The sequence below is a fragment of the Equus caballus genome, chromosome 9 (genome assembly GCF_041296265.1).
Source record: "Equus caballus isolate H_3958 breed thoroughbred chromosome 9, TB-T2T, whole genome shotgun sequence".
NCBI classification, from domain to species: Eukaryota; Metazoa; Chordata; class Mammalia; order Perissodactyla; family Equidae; genus Equus; species Equus caballus.
The window spans coordinates 89,420,266-89,444,410 of NC_091692.1; the positions used below are offsets into that span (position 1 = coordinate 89,420,266).

Here is a 24,145-nt window from a genome sequence, read left to right on the forward strand (position 1 = left end):
GTGGCTGGGGCAGGATGTGGGGACACAGCACACGAGGAGGCACCTGGCTCTGCCGTGGGGCCCTCGGGCCTGGCTCCCAGAGGGCCTGGAGCCTCGGAGCTGGACTTTGCTGGAATGGTGGGATGGCCCCTGTCAGCCACGGGGGGCTCATTCCTGAACCCAGGTGTGTGTGTGTGGCTCGGGTTTGTCCTGACCAGGGTACCCATGGAGGATGGGCTATTTTTATCAAATACCATCCCTTCTCAGCTCTCTGCCCTCATGGCTCTTCCCTGTCAACCCAGGAACCTTCAGGAGCATCATCAAAGGCTCACTGATGCCCTGGCTGGGAAACCACAGCCAAGGGTCAAGCTTAGCAGGATTTGGTCCATATCCCACTGTACAGATGGACAAACTGAGGCTCAGTGAAGGGAAGGGGCTTGGCAAAGCCACACAGTGTGATGTGGGACAGCCAGACCCAGAAACAGCTTTCTGGAATTCCGGAGAAGAACACCTGCCTTTAGAAAGTGGTTTTCATGTTTTCTTTAAACTGGGTCTTACCCAGGCAGAAACGAGCTCCTGAAACCGAGCTTTTCTAGTTGAGGTGGAGCGGGGACCCCTAGCCCAGCTGCCGGTCCTCCTCCCCTCCCCTACGGTGGTCTGAAAACCAAACCACTTAACAGACCACACCCACTGTCTGTGCTGGTGACCCCAGAATGTACACCCGCTTCCACCACCACCCCCGCCCCCCAGGGCTTTTCTCTGGAGACTTCGAAGACCAAATCAGGCAGTTCCTCTGCGGTCATGTTACTAAGCGGGGCTTGTTCATTCTCAAAGATTTTTCAGAAATAGGTTCTAGGAAATCTAAAAAGAAGAGAGTGGGTTTCAAGGATGAGGAAGAGGTGAGGATGGGCACTCCTGGTGACGGGAGAGAGAGGACATGAGAAGCAGCAGGACCAGGTGAAATGGATGTAGTCAGAGCCACGGCGAGGATGCTGGACCCCACCTCCACTGGCTCCCTGCCCTCCTTCCCACCACGAAGACAAGGGTCCTACTTTCTGAAGCACAAAGAAAGACACATCCATGTTCGAAATGGTCTGTGGATCCAGCCTGCTCATGGACATCCCATCACTGTAACAGTGGCAGAATGCATTGCTCATTTGTCCGTGTTGGCGACTTGTTCATGCATTTGAATAAGGAGAAAAGGGGAAACACTTGGTTAACCAGAACTTTCCAACAATCAGATGAGCATCCCATTTCCTGAACACTGCCCCACCACACGGGACTGGAAGGGCTGCCTTCTAAACATCCTGGACATGCAGAGAGGCTGCTGTGCCCCGGGAGCTGGAGGAGGGCATGGCAGACATAGGACCAAGTCATGTCCCCCACACTGGAGTGGCAGGGGACAATCATCTCAACACGGTTGAAGGCAGAGAAATCCAGCCCAGTAAGAGCACAAAGAGAGTCAAAGAGAGCTGGGTTCAAATCCCAGCTGTGCCACTTACCAGCTGTGGGACCTCGGGGGCATTCCTTAACCTCTCCGAGCCTCAGTATCTTCATCTAAAAAAAAAAAAAAAAACTCAGACTTACCACAAGGAGCGAGTGTGAAGATGGAACCAGGGAGCGCCCACAACGTGCTCAGTGCAGAGGCTTGGAATGAAACCTAAGTGCTAATGAGAAGCCACAGAACCTGGGGCCTGGCCACCGATGGCGAGGGAGCAGCAGACACCTACAGAGCGCTGGCGGGAGTCAGGGGACCCAAGTGCGGTGCCTTGTGTTCCAGCTATAAATGAAAGCTCCTCCTGCAAGACCTCTCAGACCACTTCCTGCCCAGAGGGCAGGCTGGAGCGGGTGCTCTCCACCTGAGAGCTCGCGTGCCCAGCGCTGGTTATGCTGCTTCACACATGGTCTAACCTCACAGCTCCAGCCTCCCATCATCGGACAGAGGGGGAAACCGAGGCTCAGAGAGGCCAGCCGAGCAGCTGGGTGCGTCACAAATGGGTGAGCGGGGCTGGGAGCCCGTCTGTCAGGTCAAAGCCCTTCTCTCTCCCACGACATAGGATAGAGTCCTGTGCAGGTGGCACCTGCAGCTGGGCTGGTGGCAAGTCCCAGATCATATGTTGGGGAAGGGGGCGCAGTCTGACTCCGGAATATTCTAACTGGCAGGAAACAGACTGCTGGGCATCTTGTGAAGGGAGAGTGTACTTGAATCTGAGAATGAGGGAGGTGTTACGGTTGTTTTAGGTTTTCTTCTAAATGCTGAGTCATGGGGTGGCCCTCTCCAAACAACAATAAATGATCATAATAATACTCCGCCCAAGGTATTAATAATAACTCCTGAGCCTGCAGCAGCTTCCGCCACAGGCTGTCTTGGCTCTTGTCACCTGTGAGGCGTGCAAAATGCTTTCCCTCTGGGAGTGGGGATGAAAAGAACTTTCCGTATGGTTCCAATTTTAGTCTATGTGCTGTGGAAGCAAGCACAAAAAGAACTTTCTCGACGGTCAAGATGACCTGGGCTTCTTTCTCTCCCTCTCACCTGAGCGCACCTGCGCCCGCGGACCTGGGCTCGCTGACCTCTGCACGTCAATAATGGATGACCCACAGGCCCACGGCTGTCGATATGGCATAGCGGCCGCCCCGGCTGGCAAGAGGGAGTCGGTGCCCAGGATGGACCTGGCCTGCCTCTGACTCTCCATGGAAACAACACAAAAGGAGGAATTTTTGCAAATCACAAAATAGTTTAATTAAAGTAATTGCTTTCCCAAACAAGCAACATGTGTTTCTTCCAGAACAAGCAAGTGACTAACATCGGATGAGCCTCGAGGCTGTATATGCAGTGGCTCGGGGACTGCCAGCCTGTCACTCCTGACTGCACATCCCTCTGTGAGTCACTTACCCTACTGTGCCTCAGCTTGCTCACCTGTAAAACAGGGATATTGTCAGTGCCTACCCCCTAGGATGGTGAGAGGATAAAGAAGGTCAATGTATATGAATGGCTTAAAGCATGCCTGGCACGTGGTAAGTGCTCTCTAAGGGCTAAGCTACCATCATCATCATCATCATCATCACCACCATCATCACCATCACCACCACTATCACCACCACCATTGTCACCACGACCACCACCACCATCATCATCATCAACACCATCATCACCATGACCACCACCACTATCACCACCACCATCATCATCATCATCACCATCACCATCATCACCACCACCACCAGCACCATCATCATCACCACCATCACAATCACCATCACCATCATCATCATCTCATCACCATCATCAACTACTCTGGGTCAGATGCTGCATGCCTCATGCAAAGTATCACTGTTCCCATTTCTCAGGAAATGAAGCCTGAGAGAGTCCACACACACTGAATTATTCATCATACCAATAATTAATTCACAGCCACTGGGAGGAGGCCCAGAACTTTCACATGGTGCTCTCTGTGACACTGCCGAGCTGAGGTACATCAGGCAGAGGGCTTGGAAAGGCTGGCTGTCCCCATGTCCTTTGATGTTTTCATCCCCAGCTAATGGAGCCCTCTGCTAAACAAATGACCTCAGACACAGCCCTTCCTAAGCAAGGCCAGACGCGGGAAAGGTAACACAAATTACGAAGGAGAGACAGACACGAGGTTTTTGAGCACTGCCACGGAATCCCAAGAGGTCGCTCCGAGCCTGGTGGTTCTGCATCTGTGAGTGGCTATTTAAGATCAAAACACACCCAGACTCGTAAGCAAGACTCAGAAACCTCCCCGGACACAAAGCAGCAAGAATAAGTCCTCCTGGTGCCCAGCTATGCCCAGCGCTGTCACGCACGGTCACTGTGGTGCTTTGCTGGTGGGGGACAGTACCTGTGGGAGGGGGCTTGGAGAATTGCAGCCACTTTGGAGTTTATAACAAGATATTTGTTAAAAAAAAGATCTCTCTAAGTCAACTTTGGCTCTGAACATTGCCCAACTACTGCAGTGTAGGCAAAAAAGCCATGGCAAAATGAAATCTGCTGAGATTTTGCTGGTAAAACGACCTCTGTCTTAATATGATGGATCCTGGTTGGCATAAGACAGAGTCTTGCCCAAGGTCACATGCCGGTTAGTGACGTAGCTGGGAGCACAGCCCAGAGACCCCCAACCCTGGTTGGCTCCTGGCAACTGCCTTGTGCTTTATTGTAGGATTCCAAAAATATATTTTCTGATCACCTAGTCTGTGCCTGAAATTGAGATGGGTACCAAGGATATAAAGATAAAAGGAATGAGGACTCCTCATTGCCGGGGAATGTGCAATGAGCATAGCATGGGACAAGACACAACCAAGTACCAATAGCAACCTAGCATCTCTTCAGTGCTCCCCTGTGAGCCAGGCACTGACCCACTCAATCCTCCCAACAGCCCTATGGAATAGCGCCTTGCGATGGACTGAATTGTGTCCCCACAAAGTCATATGTTGTGACTGTATGGGGAGATAGGGCCTTCAGGGAAGTAGTTAAGGTTAAAAGAGGTGATAAGGTGCGGCCCTAATCCGACAGGGCTGGTGCCCTTATAGGAAAAGGGAGACCAGACAGTGCTCTCTTTGCACACACAGAAGAAAGGCCGTGTGAAGACACAGCGAGAAGCTGGCTGTCCACACGCCAGGAAGAGAGGCCTCACCAGAAACCAACCCTGACAGCACCTTGATCTTGGACTTCTAGCCCCTGGCACTGTGAGAAAATACACCTCTTGTTTAAGCCACACAGTTTGTGGTGCTTTGTTACAGCAGCCCTTGGAGACTGCTACAGAGCTATAATGAGCATCCCCATGTTACAGATGGGGAAGCTGAGGCACCGGGATGTGAAGCACTGTGCTGAAGGCCATGTGGCTTCAAAGATGCAGAGCCAGGGGTCAGCCCCCCGCATCTGGCTGCAGACCCCAGCGGTCTGTGGCCAGTTGCATAACGCAAACATTTATTGCCTCACACCCCTCGCTGTGGGAGGGCTGTACCACCCCGTTCCACTGATGCTGGGCTTGGTCATCTCCCTTGCTTTGCCCAACAGAGTATGAACAGATAGGACCGGGGCCATCTCTAAGAGGAAGCTTTCAGTTTGATTGCATGGTTCTTTCAGTTCTGGCACGGGCATGGCATGTCTAGACTGCGACCACCTTCCACCTTGACCTTCGACCGAGAACAAGAAAACGCTAGGAGCATCGCTGAGCCACGGTTGGCCTGCAATTGACCCTCAGTCTACTTGTGACGAGAATAAGAAATAAGCATCTGTTGTAAGTCACTGAGACTTGGGGATTGTTTGCTATGCAGCAAAGCTGACACATGCAGGCTTCCTTTCGCAGTTATTCTGTCTCCTACCAACATTCACGCTGAGTAGAACTGAGCAGGTGGTCCGGAGGTCTGACTTCCAGCCCAGGCTCCACCACGCACCGGCTCTGTGGCTTTGGATAAGCCATGTCACTTCTCCAAGCCTCAGTTTCCTCATCTGCAGAAGAGAGAGAATAAAAGCACCTACATCCTGGGGTTGTTGCAAGGATTCGGTGAGAGATGACAGAAAGTTCTCAGCACAAAGCCTGACAGTAAGTGTTCAATATGGCTGGCAAGGAAGATGACGGTGTGCTGTGTGGAGGCTGCAGGTGGATGGGGCTGGATTCGAATCAAGAGCTCCTCTCTCAGCACATCCTTGAAGCAAGCGGTCCTTCAGTGGAGGTAGCTGGAGGTCTGCAACCTACAGGAGGAGGGGCTGGTCCCACTCAGAGGGGCAGCAGGCTATGGGAGGAGCAGGGAGGCACTTGGTTCTTGCGAAGGCAAAGCTGAGCTCTCCAGACCCAGGGGCAAGGAAGCAAGGACTGGAAGGAAGGCTGGAAGGCACCTTGAGGAGCTAGCTCCTCTTCTCCCCGTCCAGTCCCACTGCAGAGATGAGAAACTGAGGTTTGGAGAAGGGGAGCATCTTCCCCAAGGTCACACAGCCCACTGGCCCTGGAACTTGCAACAGAACCGTGGTCTCCTGACTCCAGCCCAGGCATCTTCCACCGCCCTCAGCTCGTCTAGGAGGAAACGAGACTCATTCCTTATGCTGGCTGGGAAGGCAAATAATGTCAAGTTTCTCTGCCTCGTGGGTGGATTTACCAAAACTCAATGCAATTCAACAAGCTTTTCTTTGAGTCACTTCATAACCCCTTGTCTCTTTCTGGGTCAGTCAAGCCCGTTCACGCACTCCCTGGACCCTGGAACGGGAAGCGGGCAGTCACTGTGAATTCAGTTCAGGATATACACAAGGAGTTGGTGGGCTCTGGATTGTTTGTGGGGTCCTGGTTTGTTGATCTGCTTTCCCCCAAGCCTTGCGATAGGCACTGTGTGGGGAGAGTGGGCGCGGGAAGGTAGAGGCATGGTCTCCAGAGAAAGAGACGGGATGCTCTATGTTAGAGAAGAGACAGGAGAGATCGGCACAAGCCGTGCTGGACCGGAGGGCTTCAGGGAGGCGGTGAGCCTGGCACTGATTCTGGAAAGATGGGAAGAACATGACAAAGGAGAAGAGAAAAAGAATCCCAAAGTCTTGTAGGGTAAAGTTTTGAAAGGGAGCCAGGAGGACAAACGTCCCAAGTTTTGGGGGTTTTCTCTGCAGCATGGGGGGCAAAGTTAGTAATGGGTAATAGGTAGAAGCTGCAATTTGAATGTTCAGGGGGAGGAATTGGAGTGAGCCTCAGCTTATTCATCTGCAAAATGGGGAAAGTGAGGCCAGCTCCATAGGCTCCCAGAGGGTGGTGAATATGAAACATACGTGGAACATCCCAGAGCAGGCGTTGTGGGCGGTCTAGGGCTGTGCTGCCCAATGCAGCAGCCGCTGAAGAGAGACAATTCTCCGTGCGTCGCCTGCACTTCTGTGTGTCTTAGGAGCAAAAGCACTGACAGCTTCCATTCTGGACCATCTTTTCAAGGATGTATGGAGAAAGGAAGACAGAGGCCGTGCATCCCTCCAGAGCAGAGCTCAGGTGCGCTTACCGTCCAGTATAATAAAGATGCTGTCTCCCTCTGGGGAAAAGTTGGGTAGGTTTGCTTGCAGCCCATTATAAAAGATCGTGGTTCCTCATCTAGGGAGTAGAGCCTCGGGATGTGGGGAGCAAGTAGAAATGATGCAAACACCAAGCTCCGGCTGCCTGCTGTGCTGTGAGCAATAGTGTGCTTTGTCTCTGATGCAGGAAGCTCAGGTCTTCTGCCAGCATCTGCCAGCAGGCTAACCTGTGAGCTTGCCAGTAAGGTAACATCTCAAGATTTTCACAGTTCTTCACAGGCATGGGCCACAGATGGCATTTTTAATTAAAATTAAATAAAATGTGAAATACAGGTCCTCAGTCACACTAGCCAAATTTTAAGCACTTAAGAGCCTCCTGTGCTTAGTGGCTACTGGCCTGGACAGGGCAGATCCAGACCATTCCCATGACTGGGAGCACTCTATCGGAGAGCACGGGTCTAGCAGAAAAGAGCAGAGGGTGTGGGGCCCTGCCAACCTGGGTTCAGTCCTCCCTTCTGCCACTCACTGGCTATGAGACTTTGAGGGTTCTTGTGAGGATCCCACAAGATGACACACACAAAGTGCACAGCCCAGCCTGGGCATACGGTGAGGGCTCCCAAACCAGGAGCCACTATTTTTAGGTATTGGGCAAATGCCAGGTCCCCTTCACACTACAGTGGGAGGGGGTGGTGGGCAACACTGAGAGATGGGATTGGAGAGGAAGGAAGGTGGAAAAACACAGACGGGCCCGTGAAGCCAGGCCCAAAGGTTCAGCCTCACCCCAAGGGCAAGTGGGAGCCTCAGAAGATTGTAGGCAGTGGCATGCCTCTTCTCTCCCCACCCAAGCTCATGGAGGCAGTGCAGGGAGTGGGGAGATCACAGGCTTTGGCGCAGAGGACGTGGGTGCGATTCTGAGGATGCTGCTCTGGAGCTGTGAGGCCTCGGGCAAAGCATTTTACCTTGAGAGCGTGGCTTCCATCTTGTAGACATCGGCATTCCAAGACCCACCTTGTGGGGTTGTTGAGAGAGTTCAATGAGATTATACACGCAAAGCTCCCAAAAAAGTTCCTGGCACACAGTAGGTACACTAAGAGAAGGAAGTCCGTTAAATCTTTCTTTTCTGGGCTGGAGGACGAGCAGGAAACCTGAGTGGCTCTGAGGGACAGGGGTGGTTACCAGGAGCTGCTGGACTGTCCTCGGGTGGCAGATGACTCCCAGTGACCCTTGGAGTCACTTCACCTGGAAAGGCAGGTTTCAGCTTTCCTCAGCAGGGGTGAGGCCACCTGGGGTGGACTGTGGGCGCCAGGGCCCTGTGGGGTAGACGCTGTTGGCGCCCAGCCCGATGGCCTTTTTGGGCTGCGCTGCTGTGGCCATTGCCTGCTAGCAGCTCTCAGCTGCCCCTTGCTCCAGACGATTGCCCCAGCCAGACAGGAGCTGCCTCGCCTGGGAGGTGACCACCCTCCCTGGCCTCCCACTACCCTGGGCAGCCCCCAGGCAATGACTGAGGGACCCCCGGCTACATAAGGCTGGCCCCCTTCGCCTCAAAGTGGGACCAACTCTGCGGTGGGTGCCCTTTGCACTTGAGGGTTCCCGGGGATCAGGCTGAAGGTCAACTCCAGTGGGAGGTACATCCTTGCTCAGCCTCTATCCTCCCCCTGCCCTCTCCTGCTTCCCTCGCCCCTTCTCCTGGAGCACGTCCTCAGTGCTCCATGCACACCCGAATGCCTGCCTCAGGCTCCGCTGGGCAGGAACCGAGACCCCTGCATGAGGCTGGTCTGAGCAGTGATGGTGGGGAAGAGAAATTCCTGGAAGCGAAGTGCACTCAAGTCCAGGGAACTTTTTCAAGAGGAGGAAGGCTCCTTAGCAACTGCTTGGTCCAAACTCTTGACTTTATAATAAGCAACCCGAATCCATCAGTCATCGAGCAAAGACTCCCCGGGGCCCAGAATGTGCCTGGCCCTCTTCTGGAAGCTGGTGATACAACAGTGAACAAGGCAAAGGCCCTCTCGTCCAGATGGTCATGCGTCAAATCAGACAGAGCAGATCACGGGAAACACTTGTGCAGAAGTTAAAGGGGTGGCATGCCAGGGGAGGACAGGCGAGGCGGCCCCGGGGAGAGGTTGCAGGGGAGCTCCCCGCAGAGCCAGGGGTGAGGGGGGAGGAGCTCAGGCAGAGGGAAGAGTCAGTGAGAGGCCGGCGCGGTGCCAGTGTGCTGAGCAAAGGGATAATCTTACAGGACGAGGTCAGAGAGGGAAGCAGGGCCTGATCATGTCACCCAGGAGGACAGTTACTTGTCACCCAACAAACTGGCAAAGGTGAGAGGCTGCTCACGACTTCCCTTGCTAGTCACTTCCTCTGGGTCAGCTCTGTCCTTGGGAAACTGGCCGCACACCTGTTACCATGGGAGCTCCAGGGCCAGACAGTCTTTGACGTGGGACGTTTCAACGCCAGAGATTAAGCCCTGCAAATAAACCAATCAGTGGCCTGCTGAACACCAGCTCCGCGTTCCCAAGTGTTTCTCTGGGCTTTCCTGCAAAGGCGCCGATCAGACAGGAGGCCATAAATATTTCATCGCCCCTCATTTCATCTCACATCAAATGAAACGCGGGCTGCGGGAGCGTGGGGAAGACCTGCGGCCGTAATTAGAGAGGAGCTGGGGTGCAGCGTGGGCCTTCGGAGGCGGCTGGCTGCCGGGGGAAGGCAGTGGCAGGCTCTGCTGCTTGCTTGCCGGGCAACTGGAAACCGGGGCCAAAATCGTTTGGAGACGATCCCCTCTGAAAACTGGGAACAGCAGTAACCGTGGGAGAAGGATGGAAGGCCACTGGCGAACTCGGCTCCCTGTGAGCGTGGCTGTCTGGTCCTCTTATCATTAAGGACAGCGGTGATGCGCTCAGTGGTCCTCCTCCACCCCGGGGCGGCCACACAGCTGCGAGCAGCAGGGACGCAGGGCGGACCCATCGTGGGGGACAGAGAGGGTATGGAGAAGGAGCCTGAGGAGGCCAGTTTCTGGTTCGTCCTTCCCAGGTCCCCACGCTGTGCCATTCACACGAATAACCGGTGACCTTTTCAAGTCAGATTTTAAGTGATCAACAGAAGTGCTCGTGGCCACGGCAGACAGAGGGCAAAGAAAGGAAACCCTTGTCATTTTCCCTCTTTGAATCGCCAGCGTTATTCCCTGGCGCCCGAATTAAATCCTTTGGAGACACTTGCATATTTTGGCAGTAAATGCTCATCTCAGGGTTTTAAGAGATTGGCAAACATGTTTTGAAAATTCTCATCAAGACAAAGCTTGCTAAGGACAGAAGGGCGAGGTTGTCTGGGCTCGAGCTTTTGTTAACCGTGCGGGGGGAGGGGGATGTGCATGGAACCCGCAGTCCCATGAAAGAAGCAAAGATTAACACAATGGAATTGCTCTGGCACATCTAATAACACAGAACGTCCTTACTGCACACCCACTGTGCGCCCAGCACTGTACATACAACAATAGCTACCATTTACTAACATGTGCCTTGTTTCCAACACCAAGCAACCTCATATGAGGTGCCTTATCATCACCCTCTATTTAGGCAAGCACAGAGAGGTGAAGCACTTATCCAAGGTCACACAGCGTCTGGGTCAGTACCTGAATCCAGACTGCCAGCCTCTGGTGCTGATGCCAATTGTGACACACTATCCTAAGTGACCTCCCCTCACCTTGGCTACAGACCTGGAGAGTCACTATCCTCACTTCTGTTCTTAAAGAGAGTCCATCAAGATACAGAAGGGTGCAGGCCTTTCCCAGGTCACACGGCCAGCTGTGCGTGGACTCAGGGACTGTCCAGCCCTCCAGCCTCGGTTCTGCAGTACGTCCTAAGGCCAACCAAGCCGAGGGCGGGGAGGTAAGCCTTGGTGGAGGCGTCTGCCTCAGAGAGCGAGCTCTTGCCACCATCTTGGGGGAGAGCACCTTCCCATAAGATGCCAGGCAGCTGGCCTGCCCTCTAGAGACCACACCCTCCTCTTGGCAGTCCTCGAGACACCTCTCTCTGCTTTGCCCTCACACATTCTCTCTTTCTCCCTGTGTTCCACTCCCACTAACTCCACCCATATCTGTTCTTGAACCCTCCAAGCTCCTTCCTGCCTCAGGGCCTTTGCACTTGCTGAATACTCTGACTCCTTCCTAGCATTCCTGTCTTAACTCAAAGATCACCCTTCAAGGAGCAGGCCTATAAGGCCAAAAATAGTTTCCATTTCTCTCTAGCATTTTCCCAGGCAGTTTAGATCCATCCGCTGAACTACACTCTCCCAATAGCTGTGTGATGTTGGCGGGGCCACAAAGACTGAAATGGCCAGGCCAGCGTTGTGGCCAGGACATCGTGAACTGGAACTGCTCATAACTCCAAGCCCAACTTCACTTCCCCAAGGCTGTGGCTGACCACAGGGGCAAATAAACATCCCCCACCCGGCCTGAGATGGTAGAAGCAGACTCTTAAGGAACGCCCATTCAGGGCAAGAACGCGTCCTTCGATGGGACTCCCGGCCTTCAGTTGGAGGACCCTCCAGAAAGAGGCCAGAGACAGTCTCTGCCCCTTCAGGGCTGGAAGTGTCCCTTCAGCTGACGTACCCACAGCTCTCCCCGGGGAGCAGTGGCGCTGTAGCGGCCTCCCGCCCTCTGGGCTGTCAGCTGTTTCCAGCTGATTGGCAGTGAGTCAGAATCTGGCCTGTGCCGAGCAAGCCCCGGCTCGGGCTTTCCCTGAAACCATCCCAGGGCTGTTTCCCACAGCACGGTGGCCAGCCCTAACTCGGACCCTGCCGCCTGCCACACGCTGTGTGACTTGAGAGCAAGTCCCTTCCCTTCTCTGGGTTTCAGTTCCTGCCTTGGGAAAAGGTGGTGGGGAGGAGCCCATCAGGGTGGTAGGCAACAAGCCTGCACTAAAGCCACAGAGGACAGTGCTTTACATCCACTAGGATCACTGCCTCCCCGGGGACTTTTGGTGAGCCCCTCGGTTTCCCCAAAATTGTGCTAAATCAGAAGATAGAGAAACTGTTGACTCATGGGTGTGTTTTGTCCATGCTGTGCAGCAATTGACGAAACTTTGAATTCACTGCAACTTTTACAAATCAGAAAGCTTCACATAATCCTCCGGACCTCTGCCTTCTTTTGAAAAAGGAAGGGAAGACTCAGGAACCCTGGGCTCATGTTCCACACAGCAACAATCCCCTGGAGCTGAGCAGCAGCCACCTCCTTGGGTCAGAACCCAGTCTGTTTTCCAATTTGCTGCAGGCCCCACCACTCTCTATTGCCTCCTCCAGGCCTATTTTCCCATTCACATTATCCACAGGGCCCCTGTGGACACCTGAGGCTGTGACCCATGGGCTGGATGTTCTGAACATCTCTGCTGCTTTGGTGGTCCGTGACTTCCCCGGTATTATTCACACTAGAAGCTGCCCTGCCATCCCCTGGGGGACACGGTGGGGGGCTGCCAGCTTGAGGCTGAGTCCTCCAGGGCTGCCTCCCACCCTACTGATGGGAGGGCCTGCCTCGGCCAGGATTCTGATGTCCTGGTCAGCGGAAAGACGATCCTCTCAAAAATCACCGACCAGCTCTCAGGCCACGTGGGGTGCTCCCCCCCCCACAGCCTCCTCTAATTACCTGCCGCGGGCCACAAGGCCCCATTTGGAAATCTTATAAAGGACCCCGCCAGGAGAACTTCTTCCTGGGTGATTTCCTGATTACATAATCTCGGGGTTGGAGGGGACTTTCAAAAGGCCGCTAGACCAACCCATCATGTGATGCTCAGCTCCCTTCCAGGTCTGACCATCTGCCGAGCACGGCTGGGAGCTGCAAACAGAAAACAGCACTGAAGGCAGCACCACCCTGGAGTCCTCCCAGCCATGAGGCCAGTCAGGTAAACAGATGATGACGACGCAGGCCGGCAAGGGCTCTGACACCCAACAGCTACCGTCTCTCAGACACACTGTGGACCACTTTGCATAAATGATCTCACCAATTCTCAAGAAACTCTCCCAGGGGGTGCTGCTTTTAATCCCTGGTGAGGGACTCTGAGGCTCAGAGAGATGAAGGCCCTTGATCTAGGTTGCACAGCTCATAGGTGCTAGAGCAGACTTCGATCGCAGCCATGTGAGACTCCGGAGCTGGGTCTGTGAACACGATCTTAGCCTGCTATTCTAGAAGGAGCAGAGAGGAGAGGCCCGGGACGGGAGCCTGATGGAGGAGACAAGGGTCTATACTGAATCCTGAAGGAGAAGCAGAAGAGAGAGCGAGCCAAGGGTGGCTGAGGGTCCGGGCGGAGGGCAGGGCAGGCACAGAAGGCTGAGCCTCATTAGCAACCAGAGAAACGCAAATGAGAACAGGATGAGACATCACTTGACACCTATTAGCCTGGCAGGAACTGGGATGCACTGTGCCACCAAGGGGCAGCGGGCGTGCAGTGTGTGCAGACACGGACCCCATGCCCCGCAGACGGGAAGGTGGACTCATCGGGCATCCTAGGGGGCCCCCAGCAGTACACACAGGCACACGCAAAGCCCCGGCGGGTCCACCCCAAGGTAAACACCAGGACTATCCAAAGCGTCAAGGAGAGTATCAAGCACCTTCTGGAATGTTTGTCATGTCAAAGTGGCAGGAGTCAGGAAACACACGGGACGGTGACTGCCACCGGGGAGGGTGTCACGAGGGAGGCGTCAGGAGCATGTGCCAGGCACACGTGGAGAACTCAGTCAGCAAACGTGGTGTGGCAGGACCTGTGAGTGGGTCTGTACGTTCTCCCCCACCCACCGTTCACTCCTTCCACACTCATCTACTGAACATCCGCCACGGGCCACGTAACGTGCCAGGAGGCCGGGCTACAGAGGGAGCAGACAGATGACAGCAGCTTAAACGTAGGTGCGAGGGAGATTCAACCAACAGGTAAAAGCCTAACAGGTCCAACGTCCAGAGGCCAGTGATGAAGGATGAAGAGCAGGGATGGGTGGACACTGTGGAGAGCAGGTGCGCGCGCCCGTGCGTTGTTTTGGGTGTATTCTATGGTGAACCCCGTCTAGCTGGAGGCGGCCCCCTATTCCAGCATCACAAAAGTGCCCACGTCCTGACACTCGGGCTTCCTAGTCGTCCCGGCTTCAAGTGAAACCCAATTTAGATCATTGGGATTGCTGCAGCGGCTTCCAAGTCATCGAGAAGCGACATGGGGTTTGGCCCACCGGGTGCCTTTTCCTCTGAGTCAGGAGCGTGCGGTTCCTGACCCCCTTTCAGCAGAAACACAAGCCCCCTGCAGTGGAGACAGCTCTTCCTGCAGGCTCTGCTCCATCGCAGCCTCGGGCTATAAAAAAAGGATGTTCTCGCGGGGCATCGAAGGCTCCATGAGGGCTGGGCGTCCTCCCCAAAATTCCCTGCAAGGAATGGAGTCCAGGAAACGGCTCAATGTGCAGACAGAGTTTGGTGCCCAGAGAGGTTTCTCATCATGTTAATTTTCAACAGTAAAATGTCAGAGAGCCCCCACGCGCTCCACCTGAAGGAAATTATTAAGCTTATCGTGGGGCGTTCAGATCTGCGTTATGTGACGGAAAAGTGGGCAATATTCATAATGCTCAGGGAAAATTTAAAATCACATAGGAAACAGCTGCTGGAACAGACACCGTTAAGTTGGAAAAAACAAAGGGGATGGGATCAGGATCAAAATGACAGTTTTAACAACGTAGGAACCAGAAATACAGTGAGAGGAGACATTCTAAAACGCTAGGAATGGTGCCCTCTGAGAGGCGTGGGTCTGGGGCGTTTCTTCCCCTGGGCCTCTAAACTTTTCTCTCTTTTCAGGATTTTCTTTGCTGCTCGTGACTACTTTTATGATCGGGGAATAAAACCAGCAAAAAAAAAAACCCCAAACCAATCAACCCTAGAAAACGGTGGGAGCTGAGCTTCCAGGACCCCATGCCGAGCAGGATCCTTGACCTAGCGATGCCCAGAGAACCGGACTTACTGAGACAGCCCCCAGCACCCGGGATTTCCTGTCCAGAGGCCCGGACCCCGCGCAGAGAGGGAGACATCGGGAGCCACACAGGACGCCAGCAGGCGGGAGGAGGCAGGAGGCGTGTGAGAACGCAGACCCAGCTCAATTTTTCAAACTTAAAAAACAGCAAATGGGTCCCAGGACGGAGAGACCGGGGACACGGTCCCTGGAGGCTCCCTCGGGCCCCACCTCCCCTTCCCCTCTCCAACCCCAACCAAGAAGCCTGTGGGACCAGAGCTCCTTGCGATATCCCTGTGGGCACGTATTACAATGTCTTGTGTACTCCGTGTCCTAGCTGAAGGTCTGAGGCTCAGAGAGGTCAACCGACTTGCCTGAGGCCAAACAGCTGGTAAGAGACAGAGCAAGAAATGGGACAGGCCTTCTGATCGGACCCTGGAGTACATTACCCCACACACAGCTGGCCCATGAACCGAGCGCTGGCATCGGAAAGAAAACCTGGGTCTGAATCCCAGTAGAGTCACTCAGTGGCTGTGCCGTCTTGCCAGTTAACCCCTAGGAGCCCAGGTTTCATGTGTAAACTGGAGACAAACCTAATACTGACCCAACGGGTAAAATGCTAGTGCCTGGCCCCCTGTAAGCACATAAGAAAGATTATTATTATTGTTGTTGTTTGTCACCATCATCTGCCCTGGAGTAAAGTCCTTCTCTGGTCTTGGGAGGTGCCCCCAGTGCACTGTCCCCCTCCTAACACCCTCGCAGGGCAGAGAAAGGGTGTCGTCTCGTCTGTGCCCCAGCCCAGCAGGGAGCGGGTGCTGGACAGTGGGCCTTGGAGCGAAGAGGCCTGGATGCCATCGCGAGAGGAGCCAGCTCGGCTCAGACACTCGGCAGTGTGTCCAAATCCCGCTTTCTGGCTGAACGGAGCCAGTTTCTGGCCAACTGTGCTCAGTTCGCGTCTAATTCCAAACAGATGGGTCTGTGCCCCACCCCCACCCCGCTCGGCAGCTCTCTGCCTGCTCCAGGGGCCCCAGAAAGCCGAGCGGGGCCCCCTGCCTTCTGACCAGACCACAGCGGAGCTGTGTGGCCTGCTGTGGGGAGGCGGGTCACAGCCCGTCATCCGGGGGTTGTTCCGCCTCCAAACACCACAGAAGCAGAGACAGCAAGGCCCAGGCCCGCATTAGCCACACACACAGACCCGGCCCCATCCCTGTGCACGCCTTGGTCACAGCACACATCTCATGGCGACAAGCACATAGGTGCGCGGCTGTCCCTCCCTCCAGGCCGAGAAGCTGTAAAGCCTAGTGGTTAGGCATGTGGACTATGGGGCCAAGTTGCCTGAGTCTGAATCCAGCTCTGCCAAATCATTGCTGGGTACCCTTGGGCAAGTCTCTTAACCTCTCTGTGCCTTTTGTTCCCCCCTCTTCTGTAAAGCGAGGATGGTGATGCTAAAACCAGCGCCTACCTCAAAGGGGCACTGAGAGAATGGACGAGGAGTCGAGGTGAAGCACTTAGAAGAGCACGTCGTAGATGGAAGGAGCCGATGGAGACCAGGACGGCATGGCCAGCCACCTCTCCCACTCTGTGTCAAATGCACAGTCAACTCTTAGAGGATTCTCAGGATCTCCCAGGGCCCACTGTGGGGTCAGCACTCTCCTCAGGTATCAGATTTACGACTGCTCAAAAATACCCATTGTTAACGAGGATTGAAGGAGTTAGTATCATGCCAATTTTTCAGATGAAAATCTGAAACAGAGAGGTTGAGAACTTGTCCAAGATCACCCAGCCTGTAAGTGGGAGAGCCAGGAAACAACCGCAGGCACTGAGCCCAGGCCAGAGCTCTTAGTCACCAGGCAACCCTCCTAGCTCCCGGTGACACAACTAGTCTGCGGGTGAGCGGGCCCTGCCACTTCTTTCAGTTCTCACCAAGGGGGCCTCGCGTTGGAAGGCTGGCCGGGGTTCCGTGGTGGCTGCATCATTCTGGCAGCTCCTGAGCTGGGGACCCCCACCCCCACCCTGTCCCCTGCAGACATGAGAGCTCTCCCCAGCCCTGGAGCCTCACCCTCTGCTGTTCCCTCTCCCATCACTCATTTCCCAGCCAGCGCCCAGGGCCTGGGCTCCTGCGGTTGGTTCCAGATCAAGAGGAGGGAAGACAGGAAGCGTTGATGAAGACGCGAAGGCTCTGCAACCGTGCAGAGCCAAAGCCACATGAGGCCGTCCCGACAGGCCTCGTCTGATCACAGTCTGCTTCCCCCGCTGAAGTCTTCCTTTTCGCCAGACATCTGTCTGCGGAGAAAAAGGCCTCCACTCAGGAACCGGGGGCCTCACTGCTGTGGGTTCCTGAGACGCAATTAGATGTCGGAGAGAATAGTGGGACTTTGAGGCCACAGAGAAAGCACAGTAAAACCCTGCAAATTATAGGGCAGGAACGAAGAAGGGGGCTGCCGTGGCCCCCGGGGGTGGAAACAGCCCCGCGTGGTTTCCTGGACGTGGCGGACAGCACACGATGGGTCCCAGCGGCTGCTCAGAGGCATGGCTGGCGGGAGCTGCAGCTTAGTGTGGGGGGCAGGGGGGCACGGCTGGACCCCGGCACCGAGCGCGAAAGGGAGCCGCAGGGAGCCAACGAGGCAGCGGAGGCGAGGCCACACGGGCTGAGGGCAAGGGCCCGGGATGCTGGCCACTGAGAGACATCACCACCACACTTACTCTCAGGACACCGTGGCCAAGGGGCCCTGCAGCCCCAGATGAGACACCCGAGGGTCAGAGACGTGAGACTGGCCCAAGGCCACCTGAGAACTGATTCCTGGACCCACGTCTGGATGATTCCAGGTCCAGGGCACCCACCTGTGCTAACTAGGGTGCACATTCATCCTGGAGAAAGGGCTGCTTTTTAACAAAGGATAGGTGAGAGGTCATTTCATTCTGGGTGGAGGAGCACCTTGCCTCTGTTTACCTATAGATCCCAAGAAAGGAGGGGTTTGGGCCTGTGGGTAAAGCACTGGATTGGGAATCGAACACCCAGCTTCAAATCCTGCCTCTACTACCAAGGCTGTGTGAGCTTGGGCAAATTCCTTGAGGTCTCTGTGCAAAGGTGTCCTCAGCTGGAGGAAGGGGGTTAGGCGGGGCGGTGAGTTTGATCTACTCTGATTCCCTCTAGCCCTGACTCCTTTCTATCGCACATCAGCCTGCCATGGGAGTTACGAGCAAAGGAGCTGGTGCCCGATTGCTGGGTTCACATCCCGACACTGCCCGTGTATTGTGTGACCTCAGGTGAATATCGCCCGTTCCTGGGACTCAGTGTGCCCTGTGTAAAAGGAGGGTAATACCACCCAGGGCGTAGGTCATCATGACAACAAAATCATGTGCATGATCACGAGCACACGAGTCGTGCCCCAAGTGTATGCGGGACTCAAGCCAGGGCCATGCAGAGCCCAGGAAGAGCCTGGGGCAGCAAGGGAAGAGTGGGCCTCTGGGTGGCTCTGATACCCCAGTGCCTCCTTTTCAGGGACTCACAGCAAACGGAAGCTCCACCTGCCTGGCCCCATCGTAGCTCCATGGAGAGGTCAGCCCACGGGGGTCCCGGTCAAGGCTGGGCACTTAGAACTCTGTGGGCTGTCGCCGGGAGGGAGGCCCTCCCAGGATGTCAGAGTCCAGAGGGCTGAGCCGAATCCTCCCAGGGCCACTTGGAGGGGACAACGCCCATCCCCACCCAGAGCTCATTAACGTCATTCCAGAAATGGTGCACCTGGAGGAGGAATCCGGTTTAAGACCCAGGGGCCCAGAGGGCATGGCCAGCCCCTCCCCAGGATTCGGTGCTGGGAGGGAGGGGATGGGGTCCAGCCCAGATCGCCAGGCTGGGCTCCTGCAGAAGCGTCCTTCGCTCCATCACTGACTCATTCCCGTCTCCCAGCTGCCCGCGTTGTGTCAGGCACAGTGCTAGACCCTGAGGGGGGACGCCGAGGGCACCACCGTCCGTGCCCTGCAAGAGGCCCTGCCCGGTGACGGGCCACAGTGAGCGCCCTGGGCTGGTCAAGCTGTTTCCTCCTACCGCTCAGACTGAGTCAAGACCAAGGGTCAGCAAACCACAGGCCATGGGCCAAGGCTGGCTGCCCGCCTGTTTTTATAAATGAAGTTTTACTGGAATACAACTCAGCCCTGGTTCGTCTGTCTATTGCCTGTGGCTGCTTTTGCGGCAAAATGGCAGAACCGAGCAGTTACACCGGAGACGATCCGGCCTGCAAAACCCAAAATACTCACTCTCTGGCCCTTTAAAGTTCGCTGCCCCTGCTCCAGACTGTGAGGGCTCTCAGGGCAGCCACGTGAATCCTTCTGGCACCTGAGACCCTTCCAGAACATTGTGGTGAGATGAGAACATGTCACCAAATAGGGGCAAGGGCTGGCACTAAAGGAGATGCGACATCAGGGACGGGTTTCCCAAGGAGGGGCCCCTGCGTTGAGTTAGTGAGGACGCGCAGACGATGTGCTGGGTGAAGAGACAGGACAGGGGCGCTCCTGCAGAGGGACAGCCGTGCAAGGACCATGGATGCTGCAAGCGCTGAGCCAGCCCTGCAGTGCAGGCAGAGGGGCGCACACAGCAGGACAGGCCGGGCGTCAAAGGCCTCGGGGCAAAGCTTGTGGTGGCAGGTCCTCACCCTGACGGCACAGAGCGGCCAGGGCATGACTCCCTAGATCTTTGTAGCCACGGTGCAGAGGGTGACACACACGGAGCTATGGCTGCCGTTTGCACGGTGGACCCAGTCCTCGCCCTGTAGCATTTAGCATCTAGTGGGGGAATCTGCCAGGCCAGCGCCACGCAGAATGGCTGAGTGCCTTGGGAGGGGCACGGAGAGAATGCAAGAGGGATCTGATGAAGGAGAGGTCAGCCCATTTTGGGACAGGATGAAAAGGGCTCTAGAGGAGAGCCTGCATTTGAGAAGGGCCCTAGGGACTTAGAGGTTGGGGGTGGTGCTCCTGAACATGGAGAGGAGCTCAGGAAACCCAGGACCAGACAGCTGTCCCCCTTACAGAGGGAAAATTGAAAGAGCCAGCTAACGGGTCTCAGTGTGGCAGGTGGATAACTCCCAGCAGAGGCAGAGACGGAGACGGGGGATTACAGAGCCCAGAGGCAGGGCTCCAAGCTCAGGGATGGGTTCGTGGTGGTTTCCCAGACACGGCAAGGTTGAGTAATTTGAGGAGCTGAGTCACAGGACTCAGCTATGACTAATTAGTCATAGGATGTCACTGAAGTCCATCCAGAGGCACAATGTCACACCCTTGGAGCCGCGTGTCACCTGAAGGCTGAGGCCCTCACCTTCCTCTCTGACCACATACTGGCCCCTCACTCACTCCGCAGGGGCTCCCCGAGTTCTCGGCGGCTCAGACTCGCCTGGCGTACTCCTCCCACCTGAGGGCTTGGCATGACTGTCCCCCCAGGTCTCCACATGGATAATACCCTCACTTCCTCCAAGTCTGCCCGCCTGTCTCTTCCCAGTGTGGCCAGCCCAGGTCCCCCCCACCAGTAACACCCCAAATCCTCTTTCCTCTCTCCCTCGCAGCTCTTTGCACCTTCCTACACATCCTGGAATCCATGTGTTAACTTCGCAGTTTCTCAGAAGTCACCCCACTGGAACAGACGCTTCACGAGGGATAGCTGTGTGTCGGCTCTGATCCTGCCCCGGCCCTTGACCCTGCCAGTGTTGAGATAAGCCACGCCGAGCTTTTACCTTTTTCTTTTTGGAACCTATCTGTACTTTCCAAGGCTAAGGACATGCATATGCCTTTGCAAAGCTCACACCGAGAGCTTGCAGACAGAAAGCATCCATGCATGACGTACCCCCCACAGGGCACCAGGCAGCCCCTCGGGAGAGCTGGGGTTTCGGGGGTCCCTGGGGCGGGGCTCTGGGCGTTCTGTTCCTTCTTTGATTTCTGCTCGCCCGGGGGCCAGATGTTCTCAATCAGATGGCTAAACGAAGGCAGTGGCTTCACCAGCAAAAGGAGGAGTACGGTCAGGAGTTGTCACCACGCCCTTGAGGTGGGCTCCAGGGAAGAAAGGCGGTGGAGCAGAGGTCTGTGGGCGCTCTCCGAAACGAGGCGAAATGGGTGACTTCTGCTGTAGTCACTTTTAAAAACTTTTTATTAGGGGCCGGCCCCGTGGCCGAGTGGTTAAGTTCACGCGCTCCGCTTCAGTGGCCTGGGGTTTCACCGGTTCAGATCCTGGGCGTGGACATGGCACCGCTCATCAGGCCATGCTGAGGCGGCATCCCACACGCCACAACTAGAAGGACCCACAACTAAAATACACTACTGTGTACTGGGGATATTTGGGGAGAAAAAGCAAAAAAAAAAAAAAAAAAAGAAGAAGAAGATTGGCAACAGTTATTAGCTCAGGTGCCAATCTTTAAAAAATAATTTTTTATTAGCTTTACAATATGTATAGTATACATAATATATATAGTGTCTTTATATAGTATAAATATATGTAAACAATGTATAGTATATATACATACACACAGACATATAGTATGTATGTGCATAGGTGTGTATAGCTATGTCACTTAAATAGTTACATGTAATTTAATATGTACTTGGCACTGTTCTAAGAGCCTTATACATATTAACACATTTAATCCTCACGATAATCCTATGAAGCAGGTACTATTACCCCATTTTATAGAGGATGCAAGTGAGGCACAGGAAAGTTAAATATCTTGCCTAAGGTCACTCACCTGGTTTCAGTTGGACCTGGGATGTGAGCCCCCTTGCCCTCCAGCACCTGCTTGAGAGGCAATATTCTTTTCTTTCCTTTTCTTTTTTGTTGGTGAGGAAGATTGGCCCTGAGCTAACATCTGTGCCAATATTCCTCTTTTTGCTTGAGGAAGATTAGCCCTGAGCTAACATCTGTACCAATCTTCCTCTATTTCGTATGTGGGATGCCTCCACAGCATGGCCTGATGAGTAGCATTTGGTCTGCGCCCAGGATCCAAACCCGCAAACCCCAGGCTGCCAAAGCAGAGCGTGAGAACTTCACCACCACGCCAGCAGGCCAGCCCTGAGAAGCCATATTCTTAACCACCGTAACCTGTGCTTCTTAAGTTTTGTTCCGGGGGCTCCTGAGGGTCACTGAGGCCCTCCTGGGGGGGTCTGTGATGCCAAAACCATTTTCATAATAACACTAATGCATCATTTGCTTTTCTGCTGTCACTCCTCGCATGTACAGTGGGGTTTCCCAGAGGCAAGAGATGTGGGATCTCACCCCAGATCGAATGCCCCAGAAGACAGCAGAACCCAGCCGTTTTCCTCTATGCCAGACATCGAAGAGATTTGTAAAACAATACCACCCTTCTCACTAATTTTCTTTTTTGTTCTGGAAAGTAGTTGTTTTTCAATATATTTATGTTACCATGCGATGGACTTACTATAATCACTTTTAAAGGAGTAAATATGTAAAGAATTTCTCAATTTTAATAAATTTAATTAAAATTTAATTTTAATATGATACGTATTAATAGATATAAGCCACATCAACAAAAGCTCTTTGGGACCATCAGGAATGTGAGTGAAAAGGGATCCTGAAAACAAAAAGGTCGAGAACTACGGCATGACACCAAGCCAGGCTGCTCCATCCCGGAGGCCCCACACGGTTTCAGAAGAGGGCAACTTGGCCATTTAGACTGGAACGTTCTTCCTGCCCAGCACAGGACTGTCCATGTTGCAAGGTGTACAGCAACTCTGCTTGAACCTCCAAAATACCAGGAGGCTCCCCAGGTATGTGTGTGCACATATACACGTGTGTGTGCACACACGTGTGCATGCGTGTGTGTGGCGTGGCGGGGGTGGTGTTCACTCCAAGGTGGAGAAGCACAGCTTTGAAAGGGTACCTTCTGCTTCGCTCCTTCACTTGCTCGTTGCCTCACTCATTCCCGTGTTCATTCATTCAGACCGCTCAGGAACTAATTAAGGGCCAGGTCGGAGCTGATGGAGTAAATTAATTTGTCTTTCCTGTTTTTTTTCAGTGGAATTGCTCGGGAGCCACGGCTCTCTGGATTTCCACTGGCTGCTGGAATGTGGGGAGCCCCTCGGTTTCCACAGAGGGTGGGCATTCTGTTCCCCTCCCAGTCCAACGACCCTCTGAGTGCCACGGAGACATGAGGTTCCTTCAAACCCGGGAATTCTGTGAAATTCTGGAAGTCTGAGGTGCCCTGGGAACCAGGGCACATGACCTACAGATGTTTGCAGACAACCAGAATTTCAAGATGCTTGTTTGTGCCGTAGGCACAGATGTTTCCCCTGGGAATTACTGACACCCCGATTTCATGAATGGACTTGAGGTCAGCCTGAGGCTCCAGGCCAGCCTGTGCACAGCAGCTGGAGCTCCTTCCTTAACTGTTCCCAGAACACCACTCCCAAGAAAGCAAGGCCCTGAGAATGTCTCTCCCTCACGTCACCAACGGCTCCACTGTCCCGGCTTCGTGTCCCCGCCTTAGTGTCTCCAGCCCTCCCGCACTTGTCACCATCACTCCTCGTGCCTCCCTGACCTGCACGCTGGGCCCAGCTGTAAGCAGAGCCACTTGCCGTCACAAGATCCCACTGCTGCTGCCCCCGGGCCTTTGCACGGTCCCTCTCCTAGTCCCAGCAGGATTGTCTTCCAGCTCTTGTTCCCGAGTCTGCCTTCAAAGTCAGAATTGGTAACAGATGGCAAGAACCCTAAAAAACATTTTCAGAATCTCTCTCTTGGGAGCTTATGCTAAAGATGTAGTCCAAATGAAGGAAAATGTTCAAAGCATAAAGATGTTCGACATAGTGCTGTTTATAACAATGATGACGATATACACTGACATATATTATACACAAATATGCAGTAACAGAGATGGTTAGGTAAAATGGTACGGCCACTTGATGGAACATTCTACGGTCACAGAGTTTGACACATGTGCAGGGCAACTCCAGAAACTCTCCCACAGTGACCCCTACTTGACCCGGGGACTGGGGCTTCAGTGGAGAAGGAGACAGCCCCTGCCCTCAAGGAGGTTCCAGTTAAGTCACTGTCCATCTGCTGTGGTTTCCAAGTGCCAGGAGCCAATTCCATTCTATTCAACCAGCAGAAGGAGCAGATTTATCTCCCCGGCCCCAAGGCCTTCCCTTCCTTCTCCTTTTCTGACGGCCAATCCACCAGCACATAGGATATTTATAGTGCCTGTGAGAAAGTGTTCAC

At 54.3% G+C, this 24,145-nt stretch overlaps 1 protein-coding gene across 8 annotated transcripts in view; it reads right to left on the reverse strand.

Moving 5' to 3' along the window:
- Positions 1 to 24,145, reverse strand: part of ST3GAL1 (ST3 beta-galactoside alpha-2,3-sialyltransferase 1) — an 87,971-nt gene that overhangs the window by 33,073 nt on the left and 30,753 nt on the right. For 3 of the 8 annotated variants that reach the window (XM_070221853.1, XM_070221852.1, XM_070221851.1), the window contains exon 2: positions 1,482 to 1,536. The exons of 2 other annotated variants lie outside the window; for them this stretch is intronic. Coding sequence is in view for 2 of the 6 variants with exons in the window: in XM_070221852.1 (XP_070077953.1) it covers positions 1,508 to 1,536 (29 nt within the window). In the remaining 4 variants the exon portion in view is untranslated. Of the gene's footprint in view, positions 1 to 1,481; positions 1,537 to 1,666; positions 1,686 to 2,512; positions 2,667 to 5,322; positions 5,450 to 24,145 lie in introns of those variants that run through there. 3 more of the 8 variants (XM_070221855.1, XM_070221856.1, XM_070221854.1) reach the window with 3 other exon arrangements.